Source organism: Anarhichas minor, unplaced genomic scaffold (assembly GCF_050575085.1).
Source record: "Anarhichas minor isolate MPS153535 unplaced genomic scaffold, ASM5057508v1 ptg000060l, whole genome shotgun sequence".
Lineage (NCBI taxonomy): Eukaryota > Metazoa > Chordata > Actinopteri > Perciformes > Anarhichadidae > Anarhichas > Anarhichas minor.
In genome coordinates, this window is record NW_027466506.1 from 120,180 (window position 1) to 144,869 (window position 24,690).

Sequence of the window (24,690 nt, forward strand, 5' to 3'; positions counted from 1 at the left end):
TGTGAATAGTGAGTTGCTTACTGAAGAAAACGTATTATGACGTATTATTAATATGATTACACGATAGTTGGGTAGTGCTGCAGATTAGTTTAAAGTTTAAGCACACATGAAATAACTAGCGTGTCACACGTGCTTGTTTAAGAGGCATTCATGGTTTGTTTTACAGCTTTTAACAATAACTTTATTTGATGGAGGTTGCAAAGATTTAGAAGCTTTGAAGAAGGTAGCTGATGCCAAAAGCACTTGCATATAACTTATAGCCTTTTACATGGTGTTTCTGTAAGTACGAGGGAGGGAAAATACTGTCAAAAACATGCAGTATTCAGCCTTATCTTCCATTGATAAATGTGGTTTACGGTCTAAATTGAGATGCAGCTCATTAGCACATAAACAACGATAACTACAGTACATCAGCTTAAAGAACGCAAATACAAATAGACCAGTTTTAACTCTTAGTTTTTGTTATGAAGGTTTTTTTGTTACTTTGAACAATATGTATACAAATAAGTGTCAGGCAGCAACCTCAGATTCTGAAAAGCTTTCCAAACTCCTTCATGCAGTGGGTCTGTTCTGTGTGACGCATGCTGAAACCTGTTATGTCTGCTCTGCTTTAATGTCGTACACTTTTCTTTTGCTGTGTATTGGTTTTGTCTATATGTTGCTGTCTGTTTCTCTATGAATTTTAATTCCGTTTCAATTTGAGACTTTGTTATTTTAGGCTGCCTTGAAACATCTGGCCGGGGACAGCAGATGGAAATTAGCCTCTCTGGCTAACTCTGGCTCACTTACAGTGCAACTGTTGATTAGTGTGCATTGTCCCTGAAAAATAAATAAATAAATAAATAAATTACAAACTTTCTCCTATTTCAGTTATACAAATTGCACTGCATCTTTCACGTTTTGGTTTGTTGCTTTATCATTTTTATGGTCAGAAAACACATTTTAACCGCTCTTGGTTCCTTTTTGAAATGTTGTTGTTGCGCTTGACTAAACCCTCGAGCTCAGTGGAGGGACTTCTAACATGTTCCCAGACGGGACACGTGATGTGAAAGTTAATAATTGTTTTGGGGGGGGCAGTGGTGTCAAGCTAGCCAGTTAGAAGAAGAAAACCTCCGGAAGTAGTTGGGCTTTACCTTTGAAATAAAAGACTTGTAAAATGTCAGAAAATAAATACTGCTGCTTCACACAGATGTGCACCATGAGGGCTATTCGACCAGGCTAAATTTGATAAGTGATTTATACATGATAAACTAGATTCAATCTTTACTGTCAAATATTAATATTTGTTTTCTATTCTGTTTGTGTGTGCAGTTTTCTAACTTGACTCTATTGTCTGGGTTATTGACTGATCTGACTGCTGGGAACTGGGTAATATGGAGAAGAGAAAGAATAATAGCGCCTCAGTTATTCTGAAAATAATCGAATTAGTTGAAGTAATTTTGTCTATGGGATAGTATAGTTTAGATGGGGTGATTTTTTGGGGACACATTGCGGATCCAAAAATAAAGTAGACATTTTATAAAAACACAGAGTATGCTGCTTTACGCTGCTGTATTTTATTTTGAAAGGTGCAAACGGAAGTAGTTTCATCTTGTGGCTTGTGTTACACTACGGACAACTCAGAAGACTTTAGGGACCATGGAGGCACAAGCCGTGTACTTGTTCTTCCTCGCATGAAAGTATAATAAATACTTCTTCATCATCACAACATACAACAAGACGTGGAGCTATGATGTCATGTACACGTCACACCACTCGCCGGAGCAGCGGAGCTTTCTCTCTTCAGACTGAGGAAACACTCAACTTAACAGGCAAGTTAAGGTCAGCTTCCTTTGTGCTAACTTTCTGCTAACAACGTCCAAACTCCAGTCCGCTCCGTGTCTCTCCGTCTTCTGCTCACTATTTCATTGTTGCAGCATTGTGCGCGAGGAATCCTGCGGGACGAGTTCTCACCACCTGTCGCCCGACGTCAGTGCATGTAAATAATGTAAATAATGAAATACAAACGACGTAACGTTTGCAAATATGTCATTGTTGAAGGTTTAGTGTGTTAAATAGACCGATTTAATGATTGAGTTTGGTGTCTGCTGTACATATGCGTACTTGGTGATTCATATCTTTTACCACACACACACATCTTGTGTAGATTTAGAAGTTACACAGCTTTTTATACATGTGGAGTGTTCAACAAGAGATGTGATTTAACAGACAATAAAACACGTTTCATAGCCTGGAGCATCTGTTGATATGTGAGCAGTGTGATATTTCACTTCAGCATGGTAATCCTGGTAAGCATGGTAACTTGCCTGTTAAATATATACATGTATCTGTTTTGTAGCTGGTGACCCAAGTCCCCCTGGAAGTCTCCAGCTACAGGTCGCTGTGTATTTTGTCTAGTATTTGCATGGTAATTGGATTGCTGTTCAAAAGTTGCTGCCGGGCCTTTGCTGGGTTCTCGGATTGTAAAGCGTTAGTTATCAGGGATAATTAACTGTTATTTATTAATAATTATCTCTGGACCATGTCGTCTCCCTTCCTTTTTTATTTCCTAGTCCAAGCCAAGACTGTTTTTTAATGTCCTCAAAGGTCTGCTGATGTGCTCAGAGATGAGTTGTCTACCTTGAACCAGGACTTCCTGAAGAGAGCGTTGGTCTCAGCCTGGTTCCATGTGTGACTCCCTCTCTTTGCTCAGGTGGAGTCACACTTTTGTAATTTGTTTTCTCTTCGCTTTCTTTATCGGGTTTTCAAGAAGTCCTCTTGGATTTTTAGACATCAATATAGTATCACTGGAATATACGTTTGCATTATATCAGTGGCGGGCCGTGCATTTTATACCTGGGCCTTCAGTGCTGTCCGACTACAGTTCCATCTCCTAATAACCTCATTATGGCGCCACAGCTACGGTTATTATTTGTTTATAGGGGTGTAACTACACGTGTATTAAACTGTTCGGTAGGAGGCTTACGAACCGAACAATACGTTTGAATAATACTAGTGCGTTTGGAAAATGCACAAGCTTAAATTGTGGGAAATATGTTTTCGGTGGACTTTGCTCAAACTGGCAACCCACATGACGTAACAGACAGCTGTCTGACACTCCGACCCCGGAAGAAAAACATTATACACGCGATGCTAAACTAGCTTAGCGGAAAAGAATAGCAGCAAACACGCTACACTCTCCCCACAGCGTTTAGCTGTTCCCGACTGATTCAAACAGGCTAAAGCAATCGCCACACAAACCCAATTTCTCCAGACCTTCATTCTTGCTTTGTTAAAGAAAACAAAACCCCAAACAGAGAATCAAATGTCCGACCCTAAACCCGCGATGACGGGATGCTTTGTAATAACGGACAATGATGCATATAGTCAGAATCAATGTAATTAACACGACAAGAACAAACTCACAAGAACCAGTCACATATATTCATATGACAACAAAGCAACAAATCAATCCAGCAACACTGCAGCAGTGCTGCCAACTTGGCGACTTTCTCGCTAAATCTGGCGACTTTCCAAACCCTCATGGCGACTTTTTTTGTCAAAAGCTACTAGCGACAAATCTAGCTACTTTTTCTGGTGTTGTTGGAGACTTTTCTGGTGTTTAGACTCTGACGTGAAAGCACGTACCGTTCAGCACGGAGGAGCTGCCGTGAAAACTTGTTGCATCATTCCCAAGAAGACTCATGGCTGTACTAGCTCAAAAGGGTGCTTCTGCTCAATACTGAGCAAAGGGTCTGAATACTTATGACCATGTGATATTTCAGTTTTTCTTTTTTAATAAATTTGCAAAAATTTCTACATTTCTGTTTTTTTCTGTCAAGATGGGGTGCTGAGTGTACATTAATGAGAAATAAAATTAACTTTTTTGATTTTAGCAAATGGCTGCAATGAAACAAAGACTGAAAAATTTAAAGGGGTCTGAATACTTTCCGTACCCACTGTACCTTGAATCCAGTGTTTTAATCATTGCTCTGAACCCGTCTTTCTCGACTGTCTGTAGCGGGACCATGTCCTTGCATAGCTGGGTCGTTATTGCGTTCGTAATGTCGCTCCACCGCTTGCTTTTCTTGTCATATGCAGTGCCTCGAGCAAATGCCTCTTCAAGCGATGTCTGACCCTTTGGCTTCACTGTTTCACTTGCGCTAACGTTACTGGTTGGCGGCCTCAAATCCGACGCACAGCTCCTCTCTTGGGCACAGACTTTATCGGTGCATCTCCGGTCTGTCTTTTCTGTTCTTTAATGTAATGTTACTGTAGCGACGGAGCCTCTCCCAGCTGTTAGCAGACTGTTGTGCTACCGGGCTAGCTAGCGAGCTGTACCCAGCATGCCGTTCGGCGGTGTAATTTTATAAATGTACAATTATTAGTGTTACAAATTGTTTATGTGTCACAAACTGTTGTGTCATGGTGTTTTGCCCTGTTAAAGAGCGTTAGTTGTGGGTTATTAATTGTTGTGTTATAAAGTTATAACCATGATTAGGGGTCCCTCAAGACAACTAGCTCCGACCGTAGCGCTCATAGTGGCGAACAATATATTCTGCTGCCTGTCGGAGTGACAGCAGTTGTTTCGGCTATGCACCGGTATGACGGTGTGTGAAAAATTTATATCATACGGGAAATTAAAACCGGTACCGGTATACCGCCCAGCACTAGATGACGCCTACACCCGCGTTCGCTACTTGATTGGTTCTTAGCAGTCATGACATGTCCTTCCCTGATTCGTCACTCCCCTATCACCTGACCCTTACCCGGAAGCTCACAAACAACAACATTGATTACCGATCGACTACCAGGTTAATTCAATATGGACAACTGATTACAGGTGTTGCTGACCGTGTTGTCTTTACTAGCAGCTGTTGTTCAGTTAAATTCTGCATTATTACGGAGGAAGCAGCTGTTATTGGAGCGATTAGTGAGCGGCGTGTCCAGCGGCGTTATCAGACCTACGGAGCGGCCGTCTGAAGTCACTGTTGGAGGCTTTAGGGATGGTGATGGACACAAAACGGAGGACTTTCCTTTTCTTATTATTGTTTATTCTTATTATTTCTTAACTATTGTGAAGTCCACACATAAACTATAAAGGAACAAAACATTGATTGCTCTCCAGTAGACAGACTTCAGACACCAGCAGAGCTACGAGTGAGAACAGACAACAACGAAACCGAGAGGAAACGAGGGAGAGACGTGTGTTGACCACATTTATGGATCATAATCTAGTAAACCTTTGTGTGTAAGTGTTGATTTTAAAGTAAATTTGATGTGTGAGAGAGAGATATAGAGCAAGACCTGCAGCGCTGTAACTAAGTCTGAAAAATAAAACTTCAAAAACTTTCCACGAACTGTCTGTTTGAGTTCATCGAGGAAGATTTTAGAGAAGATCTTAAGTATCAAACACGACTTTTCATTATTAAAGACTACTTTATTACTCTATCGTATTTTTTTTAACTAAGCAACCAATCTACTTCCTGTTTACATCGACACCCGCGCGCATGCCCAGTGTACGTGAAGAGTCACGTGATATTCATTTTCAGGCGTTTTAGTCTGGACGGAGATCAATTCGAAAACGATGCTGAAACCGGTTTGTGGTCTGTATGCGTGGAAAGGAATTTAAGCACCAGAAGGTGATGGGGAGATCATACACACATGTTATTTATTAAAAAAGCTAAAGAACAATTGTCATAGTGAAATTTGAATTTAGATGTAAAGGTGAATAATCTAGGTCCAATCACACCAACAAAAGCTAGCGTGCTAAAACGATTCGCTACAGAGTGAGGTGTTCCACAGATGCTTGTGGTTGAGGTAATGTGTGTCAACTCAAAGCTCCAGTAGCTTCAGCTGCATCTAAACAGACAGGCCTGGACAGGCAGGGGCCTCAGGCTGCACCGAGCTGCGAGATATTCACCATTATTTCACCCCTCCTTCAAGAAACAGTTATTCTTTCAGACGTAGTCAGACGACGTGTCAAACCATCTGATTCCAGGTACACCAGCTGTCAAAAAGAATCTGGAAACAGGAAATTAGAAGACCGTAAGAGTGTTTATGGGCATGACAGGTCGAAGATTAATAAGCATTCACCATTCAGACGGATTAACACACTACAGAAAAGTAGAATCCCTGCCACACGCACACACACACACTGAGCAGGCGGTTCATACGCACTTAACTATGAGTTATGAATCAGCTGTCTAAGATGAGTGTGTCCTGGCCCTAGTGCTGGGAGGTATACCGGTTTTAATTTCCCGTATGATATCAATTTTTCATATACTGCCATACCGGTGCATAGCCGAAACAACTTCTGTCACTCTTCAACAGGCAGCAAAACATATTGTTCGCCACTGAGGGCGTTACGGTCGGAGCTAGTTGTCTTAACTGTATTGAGAGGGACCCCTAGTCCTGGTTATAACTTTATAACAATTAATAACCCACAACTAATGCTCTTTAACAGGACAAAACACCACGACACAACAGTTTGTGACACAAACAATTTGGAACAGTAATAATTGTACATTTATAAAATTACACTGCCGAACTGCATGCTGGGTACAGCACAACAGTCTGCCAACAGCTAGAAGAAGCTCCGTCGCTACATTAAAGAACAGAGAAGAGCGATGCAGGAGGAACAAATAGAGACCGGAGATGCACCGATACAATTTGTGCCCAAGAGAGGCGCTGTGTCTACTGATGTACGTCAGATTTTTTAAAACCAAAAAACCTTCAAATAGCAGACGATATATTGTAAAGTTTGTCGAGCCGCTGTTGTTGCCTCTGGTGGCAACACTAGCAATTTACTCCATCACCTTTGGCGAATAAGACAGACGAGCTCGGCATGCTGGTAAAGACTGAGAGGGACTTCCGTGAGTGTAGCGTCATGTGTTTCACAGAGACATGGCTGCACGCGGATTTCCCGGACCACAGTGCGTCGGTGCCCGGCTTCAGGACTGTTCGGGCGGACAGAGACGTTGTACTGAGCGGTAAGAAGAGGGGTGGCGGGATTGCAGTGTATGTGAACGAGAGGTGGTGCAATTGCGACCATGTGTGTGTGAAGGAACGCTTCTGTAGCCCGGACATTGAACTGTTAGCCGTGGGGATGCGTCCATATTATTTGCTGAGGGAGTTCACGTCCGCCATTGTTGTGGCTGTGTACGTCCCCCCATCAGCTGACGCTGAGGCAGCAGTGGTCACCATTCACTCCACTGTATCTGGACTGCAGAGTCAACATGCTGGTGCTTTTCTGGCAATTACTGGAGACTTTAACCACACCAATCTGGATAATGCCCTGCCAACTTTTCACCAGTATGTTGACTGCCCCACAAGGAACAATAACACTCTGGACCTTCTGTATGCAAATGCAATGATGCATACAGTGCCACTGCCCTTCCCCCCCCTTGGCAGGTCCGACCACAACCTGATCCTGTTAACACCAAAGTATGTTCCTCTGGTGCAGAGGCTGCCTGTGACCACCAGCACTGTGAGGAGGTGGTCTCAGGAGGCTAATGATGCCCTGCAGGACTGCTTTGAGTCGACGGAGTGGGATGTGCTTTGTGGACCACATGGGGAGGACATCAACAGCATGACGGACTGTATCACAGAATACATCAAATTCTGTGAACAGACCGTCATACCATCCCGGACTGTACGCTGCTTCCCCAATAACAAGCCATGGATCACCAGTGACCTGAAAGCTCTTCTTAATAAGAAGAAAGCAGCTTTCAGGTCTGGGGACAGGGACGAGCTAAGGAGAGTCCAGCGCGACCTGAAGATAAAGATCAGAGTGCAAGGACTCCTACAGGAGGAAGCTGGAGGCCAAACTCCAGCAGAACAATGTGAGGGAGGTGTGGACGGGGATGAAGCAGATTACTGGCTTCAAGGTTGGAGGGAGACAACCAGGGGGCTCCCTGGAGAGGGCCAACGAGCTAAACTCTTTCTTCAATAGGTTTAGCTCAGAGCCCTCATCTGTCTCCTCCACACACCACACCTCCCAAACACCTCCCCCTCGGTCCCCCCTGGTGAGCTGCATGGACACAGAGCCCTCAACATCAAAGGGCTCTTCCACCCTCCCCCCCTCTCCGTGACGACTGGCCAGGTTAGGAGACAGCTGGAGAGACTCCACCAAGGCAAAGCTGAAGGACCTGATGGCATCAGCCCCAGGGTCCTGAAGACCTGTGCCGTCCAGCTGTCTGATGTCCTGCAACACCTCTTCAACCTGAGCCTGATGCAGGAGGAAGTCCCGGTGCTGTGGAAGACGTCGTGCCTGGTTCCTGTACCAAAAAAGACACCATCTAGCCTCAATGACTACCGACCAGTTGCCCTCACATCTCATGTGATAAAGGTGCTGGTCTTGGCCCACCTCCGTCCGCAGGTGAAATCATCACTGGACCCTCTGCAATTTGCGTACAAGCCTCATGTGGGGGTGGACGACGCCATCATCTACCTGCTGCAACGAGCTCAGTCGCACCTGGATGGAACCGGTGGCTCTGTGAGAATCACTTTCTTTGATTTCTCCAGTGCATTTAACACCATCCAACCAGTGCTGCTGAGTGAGAAGCTGCGGGTGGTGGGGGTTAACGCTTCCACCGTCTCCTGGATCACTGACTACCTCACGGGCAGACCACAGTTTGTCCGACTGGGCCGTGGTGCTGTCTGATGTGGTGGTCAGTGATATTGGAGCCCCACAGGGAACTGTTGTGTCTCCCTTCCTGTTCACCATGTACACCACTGACTTCCATTACAACTCTGGGTCATGCCATCTGCAGAAGTTCTCTGATGACTCTGCAGTGGTCGGGTGTATATGGGACGGACGGGAGGAGGAGTACAGGGCAGTAGTGGATGACTTTGTGGAGTGGGCCGGTAGAAATCACCTGCGTCTGAACTTGGCCAAGACCAGAGAGATGGTGGTCGACTTCAGGAGGAAGACGACAACTCCACAAACGCTGAGAGTTCTGGGAGAGGATGTGGACATGGTGGAGGAGTACAAGTACCTGGGTGTCTCCATCGACAGCAGACTGAACTGGAAGACCAACATCAACGCTGTGTACAAGAAGGGGATGCGTCAACTCTTTTTCTTGAGGAAACTTCGATCCTTCAACGTGTGCAGCAAGATGCTGGAGATGTTCTACCAGTCTGTTGTGGCCAGTGCACTGTACTTCGCCGTAGTCTGCTGGGGGAGACACCAACAGACTGAACAAACTTGTTAAGAAGGCCGGCTCCATCATTGGTTGTAAACAAGACTATCTGGAACAGGTGGTGGAGAGGAGGACACTGAAGAAACTATTATTCATATTGGATAACCCGGACCACCCTCTCCACCACCTACTGCTAGGACAGCGGAGCACTTTCTCCAACAGACTGATCCAGCTCCGCTGTCACAAGGACCGATACAGGAGAACATTCCTGCCCTCTGCTATTAGACTGTACAATAAATCACCTCTGGCCAAATCAAACACAAGACTATAACACTGCTAACTGTTGTTGTTTGCTGTTGGTGATCCTTGCACTACTGTTTTTTACCTAGTTAGTTAACTTAATACCATTCTATTTTATTGTACATACTGTGCAGTTTTTATTTTATTATATTCTGCTCTGTTATCTTATTGTATTGTATATATTGAGCATCTTTCATATTTTTATGTTTACTCTGTAACTTTGCTTGCTGCTGCTACAAACAAATTTCCCCCAGGGGATGAATAAAGTATACATCTATCTATCTATCTATCATCACCTCAGCCGAAAACGTGTTGGAATACGAAGAGTGTATGCGATTACGGTCCTCAGATTCGAGGCCGTCAACCAGTAATGTCAGTGCGAGTGAAACAGTGAAGCCAAAGGGTCAGACATCGGTTCAAGAGACACTTGCTCGAGGCACTGCTTATGACAAAAAAAAACAAGCGGTTGGCGTGACATTACGGACGCAATAACGATCCAGCACTGCAAGGACATGGTCCCGCTACAGACAGTCGATAAAGATGGGTTCAGAGCAATGATTAAAACACTGGATCCAAGGTATGTCTTACGGTGCACTTCATCAGTGTCAGTGATGACTGGGAGTTGCGCAACCACTGTTTGCAAACAATAAGAAGCTGTACATGGAGGGATTTAGGACCCAGGAGAATGTAGGTGAAGGAAACAGGAAGTGACGGAAGACACGCCACACAAACAGCTGCTCACCGCTCACTGGCTGGTTGGCCGGCCGGTTCTTGTGTTAGTTTTCGGCGTTAATTAATTAATGCGTTAACGCGAGAAAAAAAAATACCGGGAAACCGCCAGAATCTTACAAAATACCGTGATACACATTCTTGGTCATACCGCCCAGCACTAGCTGGCCCATACACACAGGACAAGCGCCTTGATAGAAAATGGAATCCTGGGCTTCAATTAGTTCAGTTATAACGTAGCACTGCCATAAATGATGAAACTTTCCTTTGCGTGGCCATTTGTAATCCGTTGAAATGTAAGTATTACAATTTCAGTACACAAATAGTAATAACAAGATGTGAAATGCACATTTTCAAAGTAAAAGACTTTGAAGTTATTTGTTTTGTAACATAGTGGACTAACATGCATGTATATCTGCTTTATCACAGTCTAATACAAGGATTGTCCAGCATCAGCTAATACCAGGACCTGGACCACAACACATGTGACAGATGCATAGTTTCTACTATACGTTGTAAAGGGAATTTGGCTCGTAGGTTAGAGGATATAACTCGTCTCAGATCCTCCTGTGAGGTCCTGATTGTAGAATCCGACATTGCCTTGCTGCTGTTTTTCAACACACTGTTAAATTACTCAGAGTGTGAAAGCACAGGTTGAAGAGGCTCACCTTATTTGTTACAGACAGCGGAACCCAAACTCTCAACTGCTTGAAGTCAGAATTACTTCGCTTTTGACCTGTAGCCGTATTAAGCAGCGAGCTTCTCTTCACAGTTGAGTCTGGGACATTCATGGGACACTGTATATGTGGCTGCTGTTAACACACACAGGCGTGATTCATTTTCCCACTTCCCCATTCCGTCTTCTTCGTTAGTATTTCAACTGTAGAGACCCAGCAGCTTTGTTGAGTTGTATCGTCGTGACGGCCGTTCCAAACTGAAGTGACTAATTGTCACATGCAGTATAATCCCTGTGTATGTACAAATGGATGACAAGTGAAAGAAAGAAAGAAAGCTTTGATGAGCAAATCTAAAACCATCTGCATGGCTCCAGACAGCTATGGATATGTTTTGTAATTCTGGGTGAAGGGCCCCTTTTAATAGTGTTTGTCTGTAGGTCAGTGACTCAGGGACCATTTAGTGTATCACTAGCTGTCCACTGTTTGTTTTTCCTAGACTGACAACCACAAGGGCCTTCCTGTTGACCAGGCAGGGACCATAAACACAGTCTCACACACACACACTCTCTCTTCTGCTTGGTTTTAACTGAGACCCCACTAGAGAAGTGAGGAGGAAAGGTGGAGTGAGAGAGACAGGAGATAAACAAACTCCAATAAAACCAGCAAGCTTGCATGCCTTCTGTCACTCTGTGGCTTCTGTTGCTTTCCAGGAAATAGCACTGTTGTTGTACATATACGCACGTCAGTAAAAAACACGGAAAACTTTTATTTTTTTCCATAGCCCAAAAGCTGCAGGCCTTCTAGCTACTCACTGTACATGTGTGATCGGTTGGGACTACTGTTTCCCTCATAGCCAGGACCAGTTTGCTTTCATTATTCTGTCAGTATTTGGTGTTAAAACAATGTCCTTTTCCACTGGGTCTCATGACTCTATGTTCGATGGCCTTTTAAATGAACAATTCCTCCATAGATTGTATCGCTGAGGAGCCTGCATTATATCAGTGATCAGTCCAAAACCTTGCTTACTTTTATTGCCTCTGCACAACTGGCCAATAACTGCATGAAGTGAAAATTACTGAATGTGTTAAAGGCGTCAGGCTGGTCTCACCCTGCATTCATAGCAATACCTATGGAAAATATTTGGTAAATATCCCACAAAATGTTATCCACGTAATCTTGGATGCAGAAGTATTAAGACTAAAGCTAAATCATACACAGGGAGTGGAGGGGAATGGGTCCAACCAACAGAGAGCTTTCAGACATGTCAAACTGACATGTGTTGCAGGCTTTGGGAGGAAAATGCACGTTTTGATAGGATGTGATTAGAACGGTTGTGTGAACACGCCAGTCCGTCCCACAGTACTGTAAGATTTGAGCTTTCACAGCGATCTCCTGTCCAAGCACTGTTGTTGAAGTGTCAGTGGATCAGTAAATGACCCAGATGGTGTTTTCCTCTTCCATCTTAGAAGGGAGGTCTTGGAGGTGTTTGCATGGACACAACTGGCTCACATCAGGCTCACAGGGGTTGGTAATTGTGGTTTTGAGACAAATTGCTGTCAGAGCTCCATTTAAGATGAAGACGAGACTCTTGTGAGCTTGTTTGTTTCCTTCTGACTTCAGTAATTGTTGTTCCTAGCTGACTGCAACCATGGAGGAGGTGTGTGTTCAGTTCCCCTCACTTCCCTGTTGGCTGTGGTTGCAGGTAAAACAGCACATGTTTGACTCCAGGTAAAGAGGCTGGTTGCATTAAAACAACACATGACTGACCTTTAACCCTTTCCACCCCACTGACCCTCTGGTTGGTGAGCCATTACAAACTTGTGTTGGACAGCCAAATGCTGAATCCATTAAAAAAATAAATGTTTTTGACATTTTGATGGAATAGTGCGACCAAGGAAGTATTGGGCTTAAATATTTAACTCAGGGTACTTCTCAAGTCTCTTAATTGTCGTTTTCCCGCTCCTCGATCCTCGCTTGAACCAGAAGTTGTTTCTGCGCCTCCATATTGACGGCCGTCCCAAAGCTCTAATGTAGCTCTGAGGAGCGAGGATGGAGGAGGGACCTCGGAGGAGCCATGAGCGAGGAACCAAGAGAACAGACTTCCAGGAAGTCTTTTAACGGCCGACACGCCCCCTCACTGTTCATCTGTTATGTGATTGGACGCTGCAGCCGATCGGACTGACTGACTGAGTTTAACACCAGAGTGAAGACAGATCACAGAATAAACTCAAGCTTTATATTTGATTAGGTTTCTGATTCAACATCTGGTTTAAATAAATGTTCATTGTAGTCTGAACAACAAAAGGACCACAAACAACTTTCTTCATTTATTAGAAATATTTTTGTTTTCATGATCTGATATTTCCCTCAATAACTTTTATTATGAATACAATTAAAGTCAGAGAGAGCTGGAGAGACGATACACTTTTTACATCATTCCTGAGTGTTTGATGAGTTTTATCATTTAAGAGAAACTATAATCATATTCTAGGTTATTTAATAATGACGTCACAATCTGAATTTCAAAACGTACAGATGCAAATAATTCATAAATAAGACGATCGCATTCCGCCGGTAGAAATGGATCCTGTGCTTATAAACAGAACACAGGACACAGTTTGTTAACAGACTACAGAGAGAAACACCTCTACAGTGGTGATTACTGTGTGTCTTTATTAGTTATTAGTGTTATTAGTTACTATTATTAAGTGCAGTGATCATGTGAACAGACACAAACTTATCAAAAGTCTCTCCAGCTGTTAAAGCCGACTGACAGCTGATCCAGCTGTGATCAGCTGATCCTCCGTCATCAGAAACAGACGTCGCTTCACGTGACGCAACTGAGGAAAGGACGTCTCATGTCTCTTAAAACATATTTCCTCGTTTCCTCTCTCCTCGCATGGTTTCCTCCAAGCATCCCTGGTGGGAGGGACTAAGACGCAAGGAAAGGACGCAAGTGAGGGAAACGAGGATGCAATTAAGAGACTTGAGATGTACCCTTAGAGACTTGAGAAGTACCCCCTGTCAATATCATACAGCCTCAATGAAAATAGTGTGAACAATCTGATACAGAATGAGACATTCATTCATTACAACATTGTCATATCATCATCTTATAAGTTGATATGGCAATACTGTTAGCAAACAGTTGCTTATTGTAACGATTGATTTGGAGTGGTGTTTGTGGAGGTCACATGTTCTCTCTCTTTGAGCTCTGTTTGTGGTGTGTTTAGCTGCTAAATGCTGCACCATGTTCACCAGCTAGTCTCTGCTGAGAGGCTTTTTAGAGTTCCACCTGCTCCGTACCAACAAGGCACTAAAGACAGTTTATAAGCTCAAGCGTAAGCGATCCTTTCAACTATCCTTATTCATTTTTTAAAATTAAAAACAGCAATTGGCTGGCTGAACAGATCAGGAACTAGTGCTGTTTTGATTGCTCTAGGCTTTTTTTGTACTTTTTCCCTGATCACACAACCAACATTCAACCAACATTCAACCAACATTCTTTTCTTAAGAAGTGGCAAAATGGCAACAAGGAGAGAATCAACGTGTCTCAGAGCTGCAGTAATATCTCTTTTAAACCACTATTGTCTTCATGAATCTCCTATGAGGCGGACCTTGAGTGGACAAAACAGAAAACTTTGTTTAGTTTTTCTTTCCATGTACAGCTCTAATGTCCTCTTTTGTCCACAGACAGAGACAGACAGAGGCTCTAAAGACACCATGTCCACCGGTATCATGAGTCAACCTCGCAAGCCGGAGAGGAAAGGCAGTTTCTTCAAGGTAGGTGCCACTCAAAGAGGTATACGTTGGGGGGGGGGGGGGGGTACTGAGAAGATGAAAGAGCAGGAGATGGCTTCATCATCTCTGCTTGTTCTGGTAAAGCTCACTTTCTCTCAGATTGCTTAACAGTTTTCTGTTTATTTTAAAGGAAGACGTAACCTTGAGCGGTACCTTATGAGATGCTACTGAAACTCCCCACAGCAAGATAGATGGCTTTAAACGTGCAAGACAGGCTTTACAATAATATATTTACTGTACTAATTAAGTTGTTAGAATTGTACATATGTAATATATAGTGCTGGGCAAGTTAACGCGTTATTATCGCGATAACGCATTAATTAATTAATGCCGACAATTATATTATCTCGCGTTAACGCAGTTTTCTTTTTATTATTATTAAGTGGACATTTTTAACACAAAAACCGGGCAGCGAGTGGTGAACAGCTGTGTTTGTGTGCCTCTTGTGTTGCATCTCTTACACACATGAAGATAAAGTTGAACACCGGCTGAATATCTATGATCAGAATCATTATAACTGTGTTATAACTGCTACTGTGTAAAGGGAATACTGCTGCTAACAAGAACCTGATGTGTTTAAAGTGTTTACAAACCAAATGTTATTGACCTTTTGTTCATATAGCAGTACTTTAAAATAAAAGTGCGCAATACATTACTTTTGAATTCATTATTGAACTTTGCGCATAACAATGCAATTAATCGCAAAAAAATCATGCGATTAAAAATTGTAATCGTTGCTCAGCACTAGTAATATATTATGCTTGATACCAGTTATGGATTCAGAGATAGTTTACCAGTGAGGGCAGCTCTCCAGCCTATTTCTTCCTGTTAATTCTGATATTCCAAACATATACTTTCCTCATGAGGATGATGTTATTAGTTAACGGTGGTTTTATTTGAATGCAGTGGGCACTTGATTTTCTGCACAGTGCCACTGTATCCTATCTCGTGTCAGCAGCAGTCTCCTTGTCAAATACGGCCTCAGTTTCCTTGTAAAAGTTACCGTAAATTTCCCGCAAGAGCTGTAGCATTTATTTTTTTGCCTTAATTTGACAGTATAGTTGAAGACTATACTGGACTATGGACTAAGGTGTAGAGAGGGCTGCTGCTGTAGAGACTCAGCGGAGCCACCATGTCCATACTCTAAATATCTGTTGTGGTAAATGTGTTCAATCGTGTTTCTCAGCCAAACTTGTTGCTTGCAGACATTGATCTCAAACACTCGTGTTTTTTTGTAGTTTTTCAATTCGTATTTCAAATTCCTCCCAGCATACTGATAATACAATATAATATATATATATAATATAATTTACCCTGCATCTGAATCATGCCAATAAAGCCTTTTGAATTTACAAAAAAGTTCCTATGAAATCAAAAGCAAGTCCAATCCTTAAAATCCAATACACTCTGATTTTTTTATTCTTCAGTCCGTGTCAGGGACTCAATTCAGAAGATGCTCCTGGCATTTGAAATGTTTGAGATTGTGATTCTCAAATGAGCCTTTGACAAATCAAATGATTCAACGTTTGTGATTTCCTTTGAAACAGCTGAGGGAATTGTTTCCTGATGTAACCCAACGGAGACATTGCCCAACTAGACAGATAACTGAGAAATGAAACAAAACAAATGAGATTCAATCTAAATTCCAAGGAAATAACTGTGTACTGTCTTCCTATGAAACAAAAGCTATCAGAACTTGTTCTTTCTCGTTCAGCTCACTGAGATTACACCCTGTAATATTTCTTTATTTTACGGAAATTGTTGCAGTCAGCGCTAACTTCATCGACAAATACATTTCCTGTAAAAAAAGCCAACCACCCGCAGGAATAATAAGACCTATATAAGTAGATCATTTAAATATTATATATACAGTATATATATATGCATTGTAATCTATAAAATGAGCCACAACCCAAATCCCTTTGGATCTCCAGTCCTCTATTTACTTCTGTTAAGCGTTTATTTGTCTTTTTTTCATTCTTATTTTACATAATATATGTTGCAATAGATTTTCCCGCATTTCTTATTGTCTTTTACCCATATGCATATGCATCAGATTTTCTACTGAGCAATCTGTATGTTTTGTTCCACTGGAGTGTTATGAGGTAGTATGACATTATTTTTGTATATGGTAGAAAGCCACTATCAAAATCATAACATAGTAAAAAGTCTATTCCATCTTTTGTTTTTTTCAAATCAAAAAAACAAACCGAATGAAATATATTTTAATATTTACCATGAACACTAGCACAAAAACATATGAAGTGTAATACTTGTTTGATGGGCCCACTCAGTAACGAAACATTTAGATAGAGCTCCAATGTCCCATGAATCCTTTTTCCACCTATCACAGTCATACGCCATCTTTAGTCATGAATGATGTCAACAAGCATTTGAATAACACCAGATCTGATACTTTCATCTTGAAGTCTTTGATCCGGAGACATGACTGCATTCTGTATCTTTCTTTCTCTTTCTCTATTTTTAAGTTCGCTGTTCTCTTTGCATTGTTGCTTGTTTTGTTTCACCAGGTCAATGCTTTCTTTTTGCAGTCTTTCACCTCTTCTCTAAGCTAGCAATCATCCGCTCTCTTTTCAAGCTTCAGTATATCCTCTAAAATGGTCTCATGAGAGACGTCAGCACTTTCACCTCTCAGCCTGGACTTGACCTTCTTTTCAACACGCTTCTTTCTTGGTCTCCTCTGCGCACTCTTTTTCAAGCAGAGCCGTATCCATTCCATAGTCTTCCTGCACTACTTCTCGACCACTTTCTTTTCTTCAAACATTAGGCAAAGTTTCTCGTCCTTTGAGGACCATTTTTAATTTGTCAGGCTTAATCAGCTTTTGTGTATTAATCTTGACACTCTATAGTGGAAATCAATCAATTTCAGACCAAACTTTGGGACCAGAAGGTGACTTGCTGAGGTCGGGGCATGCTCCCAGTGACACCAGATGAAGAAATAGTGACTAATTTTCTCTTTTTGGTTTCTTTCATTTCTGAGAACCTGACTTGATGACCTGCCATTTTTTTTAAATGTATAATTATTTCACAAGTTTACTGTTGAAGTGGTTTGTTAAAGGGGCAATTTATAACATTCACAATGATATTGTCAGCACGTTTGCCGTAGTTTGTTGTTTTTACTCATTGATTCTTTTCATGGTCTGGTTTGTGTATGCATTAAATGTAAAAGATGTATTACTGGGCTTATTTAGTTACCTTCGAACAAAACCAGGCTCGCTGTTTTCCTCCCGTCTCCAGTCTTTATGCTAAGCCAATATTTACAGCTTCTGACTGTAGCTTCATATTTAACATGCAAACATTCCCCACAACTATCTTGAACTGTTCCTTTAAGGGAACTCTCACTTTACTTTAAGCTAAAACAAAAAAAAGGCTAAGAACCTCAAAAACATTGTTGATATGACATTTAAAAGTGACTTTTCAGTAAACAGTTTAAAGAACAGCTGAAAAGCAGATCATTTGCAACACGTGAAATAGAAACCTCAGTGGGTTATGTTATTTAAACTTGAAGATTTTGTGTGCGGTGCCAAACCAAATGTAAGGACTTGGTTTAAAATGAATGACGGCCAATAAAACTTGAAGCTACATTTGAGTGAATTAAACAATATGAGGAACATTGGTCTTACCATAAAGGTGCTAATTTTGAGCTTCAGAGCATATCTAGTGCCTCCACACGGCTCTCAACGTGGAGACTGCCGAGTTGGCGGGTCGCAGCTAACAGCTCTTACAACGGCAGCAGTGCTGACAGAGCGAAAAGGGTTTACAAAGTTACAATGTGTCCTATCATTTATATGCAGATGATATCCAACTCCATCTGTCATTCAAACCCAGTGAGGCTCTCGCATTAACTAGGCTCCTGGACTGTGTCAATGCCATCAGAGACTGGACGGCAGAAAACTGCTTACAACTCAACGACAATAAGACGGAGGTTCTAGTTATTGCACCAGATGAGGTTGTCCCTACGATCAGGCAGAGTATTGGTCCACTCTCCACTGCTGCCCAGTTATTTTTGATCGATCCATGTCGTTTGACCCCCATGTTAAGCAGCTGTCCAGATCCTGTTTCTTCAGCCTAAGAAATAGAGATCTGTAGTATCAACAGCTGAACTAGAGATGATCATACACACATTTATCTCTTCACGCATTGACTACTGTAACACTCTTTTCTCATCACTCAGTGTAGCTGCTCTTAACCGTTTGCAGGTAATCCAAAACGCTGCCTCCAGATTACTCACCAGGACAAATCGAAATGAGTTTCCTCCGTAGGGTGGCGGGGCTCGGCCTTAGAGATAGGGTAAGGAGCTCGTCATCAGGGGGGAGCTTGGAGTCGAGCCGCTACTCCTTCGCGTCGAAAGGAGTCAGCTGAGGTGATTCGGGCATCTAATTAGGATGCCTCCTGGACGCCTCCCACTGGAGGTTTTCCAGGCACGTCCAACTGGGAAGAGACCAGTTCTGTTCTGGAAGCGTGTTCTGGAAGACCCAGAACACGCTGAGGGGGTTACATCTCCCAGCTGGCCTGGGAACGCCTCGGGATCCCCCAGAATGAGCTGGAACATGTTGCCGGTGAGAGGGAAGTCTGGGTCGGCCTGCTTGGCCTGCTGCCACCGCGACCCGACCCTGGATAAGCAGAGGAAAATGGATGGATGGATAAAGATGAAATATAAAATAAAGTGAAATCTAAAAATAAAATGCACAAATGAACAGATAACAGGACTATAAACAACAAACAGATGACAGAACTATAAACAAGTGAGATGTAGGTGTAATGTAATGTAAAAGTGTCGGGTGTAATAGAAGGGATGCAGGGGAGTGACCGGTGGGAATTTGTCCTGGGGATGACAGAGTCAGTGGGGGTAACAGAGCCCGACTGCGGATGGAAAGAAGCTGTTCATGTAGCGTGAGGTCTTGGTCCTGATGGACCTCAGCCTCCTACCAGATGTAAGGGGCACGAACAGTTTTTGTCCAGGGTGAGAGGGGTCGGCTACAATGTTTCTTGCTCGCTTCAGGGTTCTTGAAGTGAACAAGTCCTGGAGGGACGGCAGATTGCAGCCAATCACCCTCTCGGCAGAGCGAATGATGCGCTGCAGCCTGCCCTTGTCCTTGGCAGTGGCTGCAGCGTACCAGACCGTGATGGAGGAGCAGAGGATGGACTCAATGATGGCTGTGTAGAAATGCACCATCATTGTCTTTGGCAGGTTGAATTTCTTCAGCTGCCTCAGGAAGTACATCCTCTGGTGAGCCTTCTTTGTGATGGAGCTGATGTTCAGCTCCCACTTGAGGTCCTGGGATATGATGGAGCCCAGGAAGCGGAAGGAGTCCACCGCGTCGATTTCATTTACAGAGCACTACACGGTCAGGCTCCTACATATGTAGCTGATCTACTTCACCCCTATTCACCTGCCCGCGCTCTCAGGTCAAACGCTTTAGGTCTTCTGTCTGTCCCACACACTCGCCTTAAGACCCGTGGTGACCGAGCCTTTGAGGCAGTAGCACCGAGGCTGTGGAATGCTCTGCCTGCACCCTACGCTTTGCTGTTTCTGTGAACTCATTCAGAAACCAGCTCAAAACTCACCTCTTTAGACTGACGTTTGGGTAAAACCCATGTCCTAGACCTGCTTTTAAACTATGTTTTAATTTTGTATTTTCTGTGTGTATATAAATTATTGGCCCTATGGTCACATTGTGTTTTTTATGTTTGTAATTCTGCCCTGTTAAGCACTTTGTGACTTATGTCTGTAAAAAGCACTTTATAAATAAATTGTACTTACTTACTTACTTACTTACCTGGGGAGGAACCAGAGGGGTGGGGGGGGGTGCAACCATTGCAGCCATGAGCTAGCAAGCGGGGCACGCTCACATGCACTAAAGCGCGCAACAAAGCATAGCGGAGCTGGGATTACAACGCACACCGAAGGAAAGCCACTCCACTGTGCTCAGGTCCACATTACTCCACTCTATCTTTACAGAGCAGATAGTGGTTTGCTGCTATATTAATGCTCTGAATGTCGTATAGAAGACCTTTAAGTAGTTTCTCTGTATCACTAAATGAGCTGACTTATTCATGTCTCCTGGGACAAACTGTTTCATACATGAAGGTTCATTCACAAACAGGCTTTTAGGAATTATTTTCTTGCCAGTGTTCCTCTTTAGTAACTCTGGTTGGTCAATGGGAAGTGGTTAGGCTGAGGGGAGATTGTCTCTCTCTCTCACACACACACACACACACACACACACACACACAAAACTTAAAGTTTGCAGAAATGAGAGCCAGTTCAAAAGTAGAAACGCCTGAACACATCGCCTGAAAGCACCTCCACAGACAGATGTGTTGTTAGTTTTTTTTAACTGATCTCTGAGCTGTTATCATTCCTCAAAATGAAGGTGATGTTCCTCTTGTCTTCTTTGTAGTTGATCGACTCATTTGCCTGGGAAATCGGTACACTGAAGAAGGAAATGGGGAAAAAGAAAGAGCCTGAAGAAGACCACAAGACAGATCCACTCCTTGGGTGAGCTCAGTGTGTCTGCACCGAGTACAGTTTTCTGTGTGTGTACATACATAGTTTTCTATGTCCTAGCCAGCATTACCATTTGATTTAATGCAGTGCTGTTCCCCATGACCACCAGCAGAGAGCACTCTTTAAAGCCCTTAAACATTGTAACGTGTGAAATGTGATAGCTTTGTGTCAGTATGCGGCCGTCACCGAGCTATGTCAGGTATCAGCAGATAGCGTGACATACTGATAAGACTGTTGTGCAGTGGGTGTGTGTTCTGATGTCGGCAGATTATTATACCAGTAGTAATAAAACAATGTAAACAAGTACATTTACTTCTACTATATTTCAGAGGGAAATGATTATTATTATTACTACATTTATTTACAGCTATAATTAAAAGTAGTTTTTCACATAAAAACATGCATACGGTTCCAAAATATGATGTACTGTTATTGGCACAACCACCCAACGGTATAAAGCAGTAAAGAATTAGCTCCACCCCAACCTACTACACCAGTAGCAATAATCTAGTGATATAATATCTAATAGTATAACACTCACAGGAACAGTTTTGGGGCTTTCAAAAGAAAGTAATATATTAGAATTTTATTTTATTTTACTAATGCGCCTGTGTGTGTTTGTGTGTGATCTAGCTACGACTTGGACGGATTTCAAAATTTACCAGGAACTTCAGAATTTCCTTCGAACACAAAAATGAGCCATTGCAGCATTGCTGCAGGGATATTATCACTGCAGCAATGCACTTCATCCAAAGTTTCTGAAAGTGAGACTGAAGACGGAGCATTACTGTTATTGAGCTGCTTACAAATATGATTTGGGCGTGACGGCTCATTGGATCAAGTCGGACCGAGTGTGTTCAGTGGGTGATGAGTCATTCCGTTAGAAATCAATAACTTTCTGACCACACCCCTTTTCATTTGAACACTTTTTTTTCACGCATGTTAACTTATAAGACAGAGTGACAAAGACAGAGCTCAAAGTTAACCGAGCATCCTAAAGACGCATTAAACATTCACACACCGCAGGAACAACTACGGGAGCAATTTGGGGTTAAGTGTCCCACACATCGACATGGACTAGCAGCGGGGATCGGACTCTGATTGAAGGACCACCCTGTCATACCACTGAGCCACAGTTGGCCCTCCCAACAAACATCTCCTGAAGTGTTCTTGTAGCGCCCACTATCGGTTGATTGTCTCCTGTGCTATTTTAACGCAGGGCTCACTCTTTTTTACAAATGTCTATTTTGGTATAGGAACATGGAACAATTCAAGTACTCCAACTTAGCAACTTGACTCACCGAGTGTGTTTTCTCTGTATTTATTATTATTAATAATATTTGTATTATTCTTCACTACGCTTACTTCTGTAGCTGCCAAGATTTTTAACTCTATGTATTTTGTTGGAAATATACTTTATATGGTGAGTCCAAGGTTTGTAGGTTCAAATAATCGTAAAGTCTGTCACCAGCTTTACAGAGATTTCATTTACTGTTTTATTTCAACTTTATTGAGACAAGTAATCTCACTGAGACACAGGGTCTCATTGCCAAAAATAAGCGAATTATTGATGGAGATATTCCAGTCACACGTCGGTTAGTGTGACATCTGGTTGACAGTTGCCGCACCATTCTGTGACGATATAAGAAACTACATCACAGGGATTGAACTTTTCCTATTTGTCTTATTTTTGTTTTCAGACTGGGCGAAGAGGTGGGAGGTCTCTTCCTACAGGCATCCCCTTGTGCTGGGATCGGAGCCAGAGACTCGGGCTACGACTCCCTCCATCGGCGGCTCAGTGTTCTGGACAGACTGGTGCTAACACACGGCGTGTGGCTGCAGCTGGGCCTCAGCCAACAGGACGCCACGCGTGTGCTGCAGAGCCAACCCACCGGGGTAAAAGGACCAGCAGCCACTGGGACTCCTCGAGTCCACACTGTTGACTTAAAGTGTTCACTTAACCCACGCAGACAGGCAGAAACAATAGCTTCAACACCTCCTCAGTCTAATGCAATACGATACACCACAAACTACAGCCTACAAAATGACACCAATCAATTCATCCTCAACACAGTCCAACAACAGTGTTTTAGGTACTCTGAAAGTATGAGACACACTTGATCACCTGGAAACAAGTTTATGTCGATAATCTATTATATATCTCTATTTGGCATTTCCTTTTCTCAACCGGAAAATCTCTTTTCTCTTTGTAATCCAGACATACAGTCACAAGTGTTGAGAATTATTGTACTGAACATAATGACATCACCTCTTTTGCAACATAGTCTGCTTCATCAGGAGTTTGTGGTTTGATCTCCACAACTGTGATCTCATCGGGATTCAAATATTGCTCAAAACCCGATAAAGTAGCTGCCCTCTTTAGAATATTAAGAAGTGCACAGACGATAACACAGACGACATTTATGTCTCAAAAGACAGTCAGCAGAACTCCATGAAGAATGACATAGTTGTTTGAGTAAATACTGCAGTATATCTGTTTTTGTTATGGCGTTTCCTCCTCTGGCCTGCAGACATTTGTGGTGAGGAAGTCGAGCAGCCTGCTGAGGAAAGTCATATCTGTACGCATGAACCAGGACTCTTTGGTTCCCGTCAAAGACTTCCCGGTGAAGGAGAGCCATTACAGTAAGTGTCTGTTTTTATTGTTCCTTTGAAGTGCATGAAGCTGCCAAACAGGTTTTGTTAGTCCTCCTCCTCTGGCAACACAAACTATTACAAAGTGGAACGATATGAACAGGTTATCAAAATGTGTGTGTTCACCTCTCCTTGGTTTGCTGTGATTTAAGGCAATAACGAAAATGATCCTCGGCTGGAATTACCGAGCTGCTGTATTAACGTGACTTAGACTTTGCACAAAGTACTTAGTAGTCACGTTTAGTGTTTGCAGAAACCTGCAATTATCATACAAGTTTCAATTATTATGACCCACGTCTAACTACAAAGCAAGGAATCTCTGTTTGTAAGTAAGTGTGTTTGTCCTTCGCATATCTCAAGAACTGCTAATCCGTTCTACTTCACACTGCTGGGGACCCAAGGACCAGCGCTGTCACAATGAGTTTACTTTAGACACGCTCTGTGCAGGGGCAGGGCTTCAGGGGGCCTTTACAGCCCGACTCTTGTTCACCTTCCTGGAGTCAACGAGCGATAAGCGGTTCTCGACAATGCTGTCAGTAGCATTCTGGGGGGCCTCATGCATTGGTTACCCCTGTGACTACCAGCAGCCCTCGTCCTTTTCGGACCTTGAAAAGTAGTCCAGGGATAAAATGACCTGAAAGATTTAGTGTTGTCTGCACAGTATTCTCATTGAGGCTGTGCTCTGGAGTTAGAGGGTTATGTCATCTTATGTGTCAGAGGCTTCCATATATCTATCTCTGTCTGTGACTTGTTTAGCTTTCTGCTCCTCCATCCACATTAATAGATCAATAAATCCTATGTTCTTTTCTTCTTTGTTCTGTTCTATCTTTAGTTACCTGAAACATGGGGGTTTCCTGAAGCTTTCAAACACACATCT

General features: G+C 42.8%; 1 protein-coding gene across 6 annotated transcripts in view; it reads left to right on the forward strand.

Annotated features, from left to right (window-relative positions):
• The first annotated feature begins 1,624 nt into the window (after positions 1-1,624).
• The window catches only part of rin2a (Ras and Rab interactor 2a), a 59,355-nt gene continuing 36,289 nt past the window's right edge, over positions 1,625-24,690 (forward strand). For 3 of the 6 annotated variants that reach the window (XR_012947582.1, XR_012947583.1, XM_076077516.1), the window contains exons 1-5: positions 1,625-1,815; positions 14,526-14,611; positions 21,055-21,152; positions 22,862-23,057; positions 23,693-23,804. Coding sequence is in view for 4 of the 6 variants with exons in the window: in XM_076077516.1 (XP_075933631.1) it covers positions 14,552-14,611; positions 21,055-21,152; positions 22,862-23,057; positions 23,693-23,804 (466 nt within the window). In the remaining 2 variants the exon portion in view is untranslated. The other 3 variants (XM_076077518.1, XM_076077517.1, XM_076077519.1) reach the window with 3 other exon arrangements.